Source organism: Prionailurus bengalensis, chromosome X, assembly GCF_016509475.1.
Source record: "Prionailurus bengalensis isolate Pbe53 chromosome X, Fcat_Pben_1.1_paternal_pri, whole genome shotgun sequence".
NCBI lineage: Eukaryota > Metazoa > Chordata > Mammalia > Carnivora > Felidae > Prionailurus > Prionailurus bengalensis.
The window spans coordinates 41503726-41513145 of NC_057361.1; the positions used below are offsets into that span (position 1 = coordinate 41503726).

The window sequence follows — 9420 nt, forward strand, 5'->3', positions numbered from 1 at the left end:
GTTCTCCTTAAGGTCTTCCCTCATGCCTTTGCATTGCCCCTCCCCCAGTATTATTACAATGCTCAGAGCCAGCAGTACCTGTACTGGGACGGGGAGAGACGGACCTACGTCCCTGCGCTGGAACAGTCAGCCGACGGGCATAAGGAGACGGGGGCCCCCTCGAAAGAGGGTAAAGAAAAGAAGGAGAAGCACAAGACCAAGACAGCCCAACAGGTGAACACTGGGGGTTCAGCAGTCACTGGCTGGCTGTGTGGTGTCTTCCGATGAAGAACGTGCTTCTGTCCTCTTTAACCTTCCACTACCAAGGGCAGAGGGCAGATGTGTGCGTGGTGGCAGTGATTGTGCTTAAGAGAGACCAGGCTCCTGGCCCAGTTCTGCTCTTTGATGCGTGACTGACCTCAAGCTGGGGCAGTCTCCTCAGTATGTGGTAGGGCCACCCACCTCCCTGCGTGGCCAGTGCCATCCATCCAAGCGAGCCCAGTCAGCCTTCCTGTCCCTCAGTGGGAACCCTCAGGTTGCCTGCATGCCTGAAGCCAGGCTAACCCTGCCTGTGGAAACGAACGGGCAGGCAGACCTCCTTTGGGCCCAGAACCCCACCCGTGAGTATGTGTCGGATTGTCCGTCCCAGAGAACTTCTCATGGGCCCCTCAGGGTGCGGGTGGGAAAGCGGCAACAGCAGCGTTTGGTGGGAGTGGGCAATTGGAGGGAACGTCAGCGTCTGCCTGGGGAAGAAGAGTGTGACAGTCTGGGTGTAGCGCTCAGTGCCGAACCAAGTGCTGAGTAAGAACTAAGTGTTCCCTTGACTACCTGGTAAATGCTAAAAGTCATGTTGTGTTGTGCCTGGGGTGGGGGGAGCAGAATGTGGAGTGTGGCAGAGTATCACGGGTGTGTGTTAAAATCCTACCCAGAGAAGGCCATTTTGTGCAGTGTGGAATGGTAAGACGATATGAAAGCCCACAGAGAGCGGAATCGTGTGAGTGCCTGTCAGGAGAATGGGGGACACGCCCCAAGAGGGCTTGATGGGGGGCACCGGTGATAGAATGACGACAAGGGGGGACCGTCACGGCCGTCTCCTCACCTCTTACTTGAGGCTGCGGGGTGGGAAGGGGCAGTGGACGGAGTTGGCGGTTACAGCAGTCGGAGGGGCCCCGAGAGCCTCACCCCCACCCTTCCCCCTAGATTGCCAAGGACATGGAACGCTGGGCCCGCAGCCTCAACAAGCAAAAAGAAAACTTCAAAAACAGCTTCCAGCCCATCAGCTCCCTGCGAGACGATGAAAGGCGGGAATCAGCTACCGCAGATGCTGGCTATGCCATCCTCGAGAAGAAGGTGTGTTGTGGCCACCCCTCCACTACCCACTCCCCGCCCCAAGTCTTGTCATTTCAACAGTCACTCTGTGGAGTCCCTGAATCTGTGTGTCCGTCTTCCCCAGGGAGCACTAGCTGAAAGACAGCACACCAGCATGGACCTCCCGAAACTGGCCAGCGATGACCGCCCAGTGAGTGGTCGGAGCAGGAAGAGCGGTGGGGGTGGGGCGATCTGGCCAGGCCTGACCTCCCACCCCTACGCTCATGTTCTCCAGAGCCCACCTCGGGGCCTTGTGGCAGCCTACAGCGGGGAGAGTGACAGCGAGGAGGAGCAGGAGCGCGGGGGTCCGGAACGGGAGGAGAAGCTCACTGACTGGCAGAAGCTGGCCTGTCTGCTCTGCCGGCGCCAGTTCCCCAGCAAGGAGGCGCTCATCCGCCACCAGCAGCTCTCTGGGCTACACAAGGTGGCTGAGGGAGGATTGGCAGGGAACCTCGGCTCTGCTTGGCCCGGCCCTGCCCGGCCCTGCCCGGCCCTGCCCGGCCACTTCACACCTCCTCCTGCCTGTCCCCTTGCAGCAAAACCTTGAGATTCACCGACGAGCGCACCTGTCGGAAAATGAGCTGGAAGCACTGGAGAAGAACGACATGGAGGTGAGGTGTGACCCACTCCTGGGCTCCATCCCCTCTGTCCCTTGCCAAGTGCCTGTCCCCTCAGGCAGCTGGCGCTCAAGTCCCTGAGCTGGATATTGCCTGGCTGCCATCAGCCGTCTCACCTCCTGTCCCTGCGAGGCTTCTTCCCGACTCCCCCCGTGCTGGCTGCTCGTACCCACGATGTCCTGCCCACGGGACCTCAGACCTGTTAGCCAGATCCAGCTCCCATGGGGCCCCTAATGTTTCCTGCGAGTAGCCACCGGTTCCCCCGTCCTCACACACATGCACACGCACACGCACACACGTTTTCAGCAAATGAAGTACCGGGACCGTGCAGCTGAACGCAGAGAGAAGTATGGCATCCCTGAGCCACCGGAGCCTAAGCGGAGGAAGTACGGCGGCATGTCTGCAGCTTCTGTGTAAGTGCCCAGAGCCGAAGTGCGGACCCGGGGCCGGCAGGCTGGTCACTCACACTGTACCACTGGCCCCGCAGGGACTTTGAGCAGCCCACACGGGATGGGCTGGGCAGTGACAACATTGGCAGTCGTATGCTCCAGGCCATGGGCTGGAAAGAAGGTAGTGGCCTGGGCCGGAAGAAGCAGGGCATCGTGACGCCCATTGAGGTGAGTCTTCTGTGATCCCATCCCCGTCTTCCAGCATTCTCTGCTGCACCCCCATCCCACTGCTCACCTGACGGCCTACCTCCCTCACATAGGCCCAGACACGGGTGCGGGGTTCCGGCTTGGGGGCCCGAGGCAGCTCCTACGGGGTCACCTCAACCGAGTCCTACAAGGAGACACTGCACAAGACAATGGTGACCCGCTTCAACGAGGCCCAGTGAGCAGCTGTGAGAGCTGCTTCTACATATGTCGGGTGTCCGGCCCAGGGCAGGGGAGGGTGAAGTGGTGGGTGGTCTGAGTGGGGCCCTGCACCTGTCTGCTAGCCTACTCCCCAGCCAGAGAGGCCCTGACCAAGTCAGACTTTAAATTGGTGACTTTTGTTGGAAAGCTGGGCTGGGATCATGCTCTTCTTTTTGTAATAAAAGCTGAAAAGTCCGTAGCTTGCACGTCTCTTTCTCATGCGCCAGCACGGTTTGTGACCCACACAGACACAGGGACATAAACGCAGATGGACGAGGGGCCTCCTCGGGCTGAGGTGGGTGGCATTGCTGGCACTCGCAGTGTCTGGTGTGTGGGGACTGAACATGAAGTTCTGGCCTGTGCCCCAACCCACAGGATCCTGGTCACAGCCCCCCTCACCGTCGTCAAGTCTAGCAAGTCTCGATATACCAGGAAACCCACCAGCACTGGGAACCCTGCACCTGCTGTGCAATCTCAGGGCTAAACCTAAACTGCATTTGACTGTCCAAGGGCATCTCCCAGTTGGACGACAGTGGGCACTCTGGCACCAGTTGCCGCTGCGCCCTCAGTGAACGGATGGCCCCAGAGGGGTGGAGATAGAGAAGCCCAGCCTGCCAGTCCCTGGTCCCACAGCTGCCCCATCAGGACTGCTTGGGTTCACGCTCATTCCTGTGCTCTCCATGGCTGTTAGCATAGCACCCGCCCCTCTGGTCACCAGGGACCGATCTGCACTCTGTGATTCCCAAGTACGCGTGCGTGCGTACTCTCAGCACTGGTCTGGGTGCGGTGGAAAATGAGGCTGGGGCTGCCCTCTCCCGGCCTTGGAGGGCTGCGCCAGAAACTGGGCCAAGAACGGCCCCTCCCCCAAATACTTGTCTGTGAAACCAGAAGGTGGAAGGGGAGGTGGTAAGGGGAGAGCGGTCAGCACAAAGCCCCTCCCCCCACTTACTGGCCTGCGTAGTGACATCTCCCTGCACCAGCTGTAGGAGGTGAGGTGAGAAAGAAGGGGCCCCCTAGAGGTGATAATGCTGCTGATTTGGGGTGGGGGTATTGCCCAGGGACTGAGGGAAGAGGGTGTGGGGGAGGGGAGAGGGACAGGAAATAGGAATAGAAAGAGGCCACCTGTCTCAGGATGGGTGGCTTTTAGTCTGGAGGCACCTACATGTTCCCTTCCCTCTTCCCACCCCCCAGGGCTCTGGAATCCCACAACAAGGAAGCCTTGTACATGGTTGGCAGTAGTAAATGGTACAGTCACTCTGGAAAACTGTTGGGCTGTTTCATATAAAGGTAAACATAACACCCTATGACCCAGCAATTTCATTCTTAGTTACCCCAAATAATGCAAACGTGTCAATAAAAAGACTTGTTATATGTACATGGAGAGCAGCTGTGTTCACCGCAGCCAAAAACTGGGAACCCAAACATCTAACAAGAGGAGAATGGATAAATTAGGGTCTGTTCAATGGACTACAACTCAGGAGTAAAAGGAACAAAGTACTGTTACAAATATCAACATGAATGAATCTCACAAACGAATGAAGAAAGACACACAAAAAAGACACTATATACGATTCTGTTCATGTGAAGTTCTCATTCAAAACACATATTGGTGGGGTGCCTGGCTGGCTCAGTCGGTAGAGCATGCAACTCTGATCTGAAGGTTGTAAGTTCGAACCCCATGTTGGGTGTGGAGATTACTTTAAAATCTTTAGGGGCGCCTGGGTGGCTCGGTGGGTTGAGCATCTGACTTCAGCTCAGGTCATGATCTCACAGCTCGTGAGTTTGAGCCCCGCATTGGTCTCTGTGCTGACAGCTCAGAGCCTGGAGCCTGCTTCAGATTCTGTGTCTCCCTCTCTCTCTCTGCTCCTAACCCACCCGCATTCTGTCTCTGTCTCTCCCAAAAATAAATAAACAAACATTAAAAAAAAATTTTTTTTAAATCTTTAAGGGGTGCCTGGGGGGCTCGGTTAAGTGTCCGACTTCAGCTCAGGTCACAATGTCACGGTTCATGAGTTCAAGCCCCGCACCGGGCTCACTGCTGTCAGTGAGGAGCCCACTTCAGATCCTCCGTCCTACCCTCTCCCCTGCTTACGTGCACACGCTCTCTCTCCCTCTCTCTCAAAAATAAAAAAATAAACATTATGGGGCACCTGGGTGGCTCAGTCAGGTGAGCATCCGACCTCAGCTCAAGTCATGATCTCACGGTCTGTGGGTTCGAGCCCCACATCGGGCTCTGCTGACAACTCAGAGCCTGGAGCCTGCTTTGGATTCTGTGTCTTTCTCTCTCTCTCTGCCCTCCCCTGCTCGCACTCTGTCTGTGTCTCTGTCTCTCAAAAATAAACATTAACAAAAATTAAAAAATAAGCATTAAAAAAATCCTTAAAAAAACACATTTTGGTGATAGAGCAGGGTGGAGGTGGGGAGGGTATCCACTAGAAAGGGTTGCAAGGTAGCTTTCTGGAATAATAAAAAGGTTCTAGATCTTGACTGGGGTATGGGTCACATAGGTGTATACTTTGGTAAAAAATCAAGCTGTATAATTAAAATCAGCATTTCCTCATATGTAAATTATACCCAAAGTTAGAAAAAGACCACCAGAACAAACCTGAATGAGAAGCAAGGAAATGATAAAGAGCAGAAATGGAGGAGATAGGGAAAAATAAGATTCATAAAATTAAAGGCAGAATCTTTGAAACAAAAATTCAGAGGAAAGACACACCCTCTGGCAAGACTGATGAATTAAGATAGAAAATGCAAACAAACCAAATACAAAATTAAAGATGGGAACTTAATATAGTTGTAACAGAACTTTTAAAAATAATGAACATATACCCGAAAACCTAGATGAAATGAATACATTCCTAGAAAAATATAACATGCCAAAACCATTCCATGAACAGATCAATTTAGTAGAGCAAAAATTAGTGGATTAAAACAGTAGTCAAAAGCTTTCCTCTCCCCACCCAAAAAAGGGCCCAAATGGGGGTTTTTTTGTTTTTTTTTTTAAGTTTATTTATTTTGAGAGAGAAAAATGAGCAGGGAAGGGGCAGAGAGAGAGAGAGAGAGAGAGAGACAGAATCCCAAGCAGGCTTCAGGCTCTGAGTTCGTCATGGGGCTCGAACCCACAAACCGTTGAGATCATGGCCTGAGCCGAAATCAAGAGTCAGGCGCCTAAATGACTGAGCTACCCAGGCACCCCCCAGAAACAGATGAGACAGTACCTGAACATTTCAAGCCCATTTCACTTATATCTGTAGATGTCAAAATCCTTAACAAAATCTTAGCTAAATGAATTCATTAGTACATTTAGCAAACCTGTTTTGATCAAATAGAATTTTTTTTTAATTTTTTTAACATTTTTTATTTATTTTTGAGACAGAGAGAGACAGAGCATGAACGGGGGAGGGGCAGAGAGAGAGGGAGACACAGAATCGGAAGCAGGCTCCAGGCTCTGAGCCATCAGCCCAGAGCCCGACGCGGGGGTCAAACTCACGGACCGCGAGATCGTGACCTGAGCCGAAGTCGGCCGCTTAACCGACTGAGCCACCCAGGCGCCCCTTGATCAAATAGAATTTATCCCAGGAATTCAAAAATTGAGTCTGTATCAGAAAAGCTATAAATGTAGTTCTCTACATTAATGGACCCAAAGTAAACAAACATAGTAATCTGAACCACAGAAAAAGCACTTGATAAAGGTTCAAGAAACCATGAATGAATGCCTATATAAATGAATAGGTGAAAGAGTAAATAAATAGAGAAAGGAAATATGTTTACAGGAGAATGTCAACTGATAATACTAATAATTGTCAGCAGTGATGGAATTAGAAAATATATACATGCCAAATTAAAACTAGCATTGACACTAGCAGTCGGTGGGTCAGGTCGGTTACACTTTGATGAGGAACAGGATATTTACATAGATTCAAAGTATCTCTCCACGAAATGCATGTGAGTTCATTCCAAAGGGAAAAGGAACAAAGCAACCATTATCAGTATTAAAATTACGAGCCAAATGATAGCATGAAGTAAGGAGTCCGGGTCGCTTCTGTGATATTTCCTCCCTGAGTGCAGAACCGGAATCCAACCATGAGGAAACATCAGACAAAACCAAACTGAGAGGCATGCAACAAAATTCCTGGCTTGTCATCTTCAAAAGCATCAAGGTCATGAAGGTCAAGGGAAGACTGAAGAACTGTTCCAGACTGCAAGAGACATGCTATTTGAAAGTTCAAATGTCACCTCCTTAATGAGGCCTGTCCTGGCTACCCGGTTTAAAATTCCAAACCCTCCCCCGCCAAACTCCCTGTGCCTCCCTCCTTGCATTACTTTTCTCCGTAACACTTCTCAGCTTCTAACATCCTCTAGATTTTCCTCCTTTTCAATATTGTTTGTCTCCTTTACTGGAACGAAATCACCACGAAGGAAGAGACTTTTGCCTTGCTCACCGCTGTGTCCCTAGTGCCTAGAACAGGGCTTGGCATGTACCAGAGCTGGGAAGCATGAGTAAATACGCACATCACAACTGTTCAAATCACTCTCACTTAAAAAGAGAAAAAACAAAAACAAAAAAAAAAACAAAAAAAGCTAGAGGCGCCTGGGTGGCTCAGTTGGTTAAGCGTCCGACTCTTGGTTTCAGCTTAGGTTATGCATGATCTCACAGTTTGGGAGTTCAAGCCCTGTGTCAGGCTGTGCGCTGCCTGTGTGGAGCCTGCCTGGGATTCTCTGTCTCCCTGTCTGCTCAAGCTATTCCCTCCAACTGGAATGATTGCTCTTCCCTCTTGCTTGGGAAAGTGCAAATCCCGCCTCAATCACTCCCACTGATCCAGATTCCTTTGAGGGCCGTCAATTCTTCAGAGAAGAACTCGGCCACACTCATGGCTTCAGCTGTCACCTCTGATGGTCCACAAGCCTGTATCTACTGTCCCAGGCCTCCCTCCAACCCCTGAATTTCGCACCTGGTCCCCAACTGTCTCACTCAACCAACACATACCACAACTCGGATGTCCACCATGCATCTCAAATGTAACATATCCAGAAACAAACTCCCGATCTTGCCCCACACCTGATTTCCCATGTCAGTTGATAACAACTCCATCCATCCTTCCAGCTCCTCAGGCTAATAACCTGGGGGTCTAGCCTGGACTCCTTTCTACTTTTCATGTCCTTTGTTTATATTTGATCTCTTGGCAAATCCTGGAGCCTTTACCTTCACAATCAATCCAAAATCAAATCCCTCCTCACCACTTCCACTTTTACCATCTCTTTTTAAAAGTTTGTTTAGTTTTGAGAGAGAGAAAACACAAGTGGGGGAGGGGCAGAGAGAGAGAGAGAGACACAGAATCTGAAGTAGGCTCCAGGCTCTGAGCTGTCAGCACAGAGCACAACGCAGGGCTCAAACTCACTGTGAGATCATGACCTGAGCTGAAGTCAGACGCTTAGCTGACTGAGCCACCCAGGTGCCCCTTACCATCTCAGTCTGATCCTCTCTCACGACTTCCTGGACTCTTGCAGTGGTCTCTCTGCTGGTTTTTCTGCTCCCGTCTTTTCCTTCATAGTTCTCTCTCCCCCCACACACAGCAGCCAGCTTGTTTATTCTAAAACATAACTTAGGTATGCCTGGGTGGCTCAGTCAGTTAAACTTTGGACTTTGACTCAGGTCATGATCTCATGGTTTGTAAGTTCGAGCCCCGCATAGGGCTCTCTGCTGTTAGCACAGAGTCCCCTCGGGATCCTCTGTCCCCTCTCTCTCTGCCCTGCTCCTTCCCCACTTCTGCTCTCTGTCTCTCTCTCTCCCTCAAAAAGAAATAATCTTTAAGATAGATAAAGACAAAAAATAAAATGTAATTTATATAATGTGGCCCCTCTGCTTAAAATCCTTTTACAGCTCCCCACAAATCTTAGAACAAAAACCAAACATCTCAGCCTGGCTTATAATACCCTACTTGACATGGCCTCTGATCTCATCACCCAGTGTTCTCCCTTCCTCACCCCTCTCTGACTACACAGCCTTCTGCTCTTCCTCAAACAAGAACCTCCAGCCTCAAGGCTTTGCACCTAATGTTCCCTCTGTCAGGAATGCTTTCTTTCCCCCATGTGACACATGGCCTGCTTCCTCACTTTTCACATGCCACTTCCTCAGGGAGGCAGTCCCTTAACTACTTTGCATGGGGTATCAGGGGAGGTCTCTCTGAAGTGAGGCAAAAGATAAATAAGAAGGAAAATATCTGGGACACCCGGATGGCTCAGTCAGTCAAGCATCCAAGTGCGGCTCAAGTTATGATCTGGTGGTTTGTTAGTTCAAGCCCTGCATTGAGCTCTGTGCTGACAGCTCAGAGCCTGGAGCCTGCTTCGGATTCTGTGTTTCCCTCTCTCCCTGCCCCTCCCCTGCTCGTGTTCTCTCTCCCTCAAAAATAAATAAAATTAAAAAAAAAAAAGGGAAAAGATCTGATGGGAGAGTGTTCTGGACTACTGCAAGGGCAGTCTCCTCCATATGTTCTTTGCTATGTTCTCTCAGTGCCCTGCACTTAGTAGGCACTCAAGAAGTCTTTTTCAAATGAATAAATTTGGAGGTTGTTGACAGGATATGAGATCCAGAATTCGGG

General features: G+C 50.8%; 1 protein-coding gene across 9 annotated transcripts in view; it reads left to right on the top strand.

The window, feature by feature from the left end:
- The window catches only part of RBM10 (RNA binding motif protein 10), a 30025-nt gene extending 27012 nt beyond the window's left edge, over nucleotides 1–3013 (top strand). For all 9 annotated transcript variants that reach the window (XM_043569605.1, XM_043569608.1, XM_043569606.1 and 6 more), the window contains 8 exons: nucleotides 49–213; nucleotides 1180–1329; nucleotides 1433–1498; nucleotides 1583–1771; nucleotides 1884–1958; nucleotides 2271–2377; nucleotides 2452–2581; nucleotides 2674–3013. In XM_043569605.1, the coding sequence (XP_043425540.1) occupies nucleotides 49–213; nucleotides 1180–1329; nucleotides 1433–1498; nucleotides 1583–1771; nucleotides 1884–1958; nucleotides 2271–2377; nucleotides 2452–2581; nucleotides 2674–2799 (1008 nt within the window). In that variant the 3' untranslated portion in view covers nucleotides 2800–3013. The remainder of the gene's footprint in view (nucleotides 1–48; nucleotides 214–1179; nucleotides 1330–1432; nucleotides 1499–1582; nucleotides 1772–1883; nucleotides 1959–2270; nucleotides 2378–2451; nucleotides 2582–2673) is intronic.
- The last annotated feature ends 6407 nt before the right edge of the window (nucleotides 3014–9420 follow it).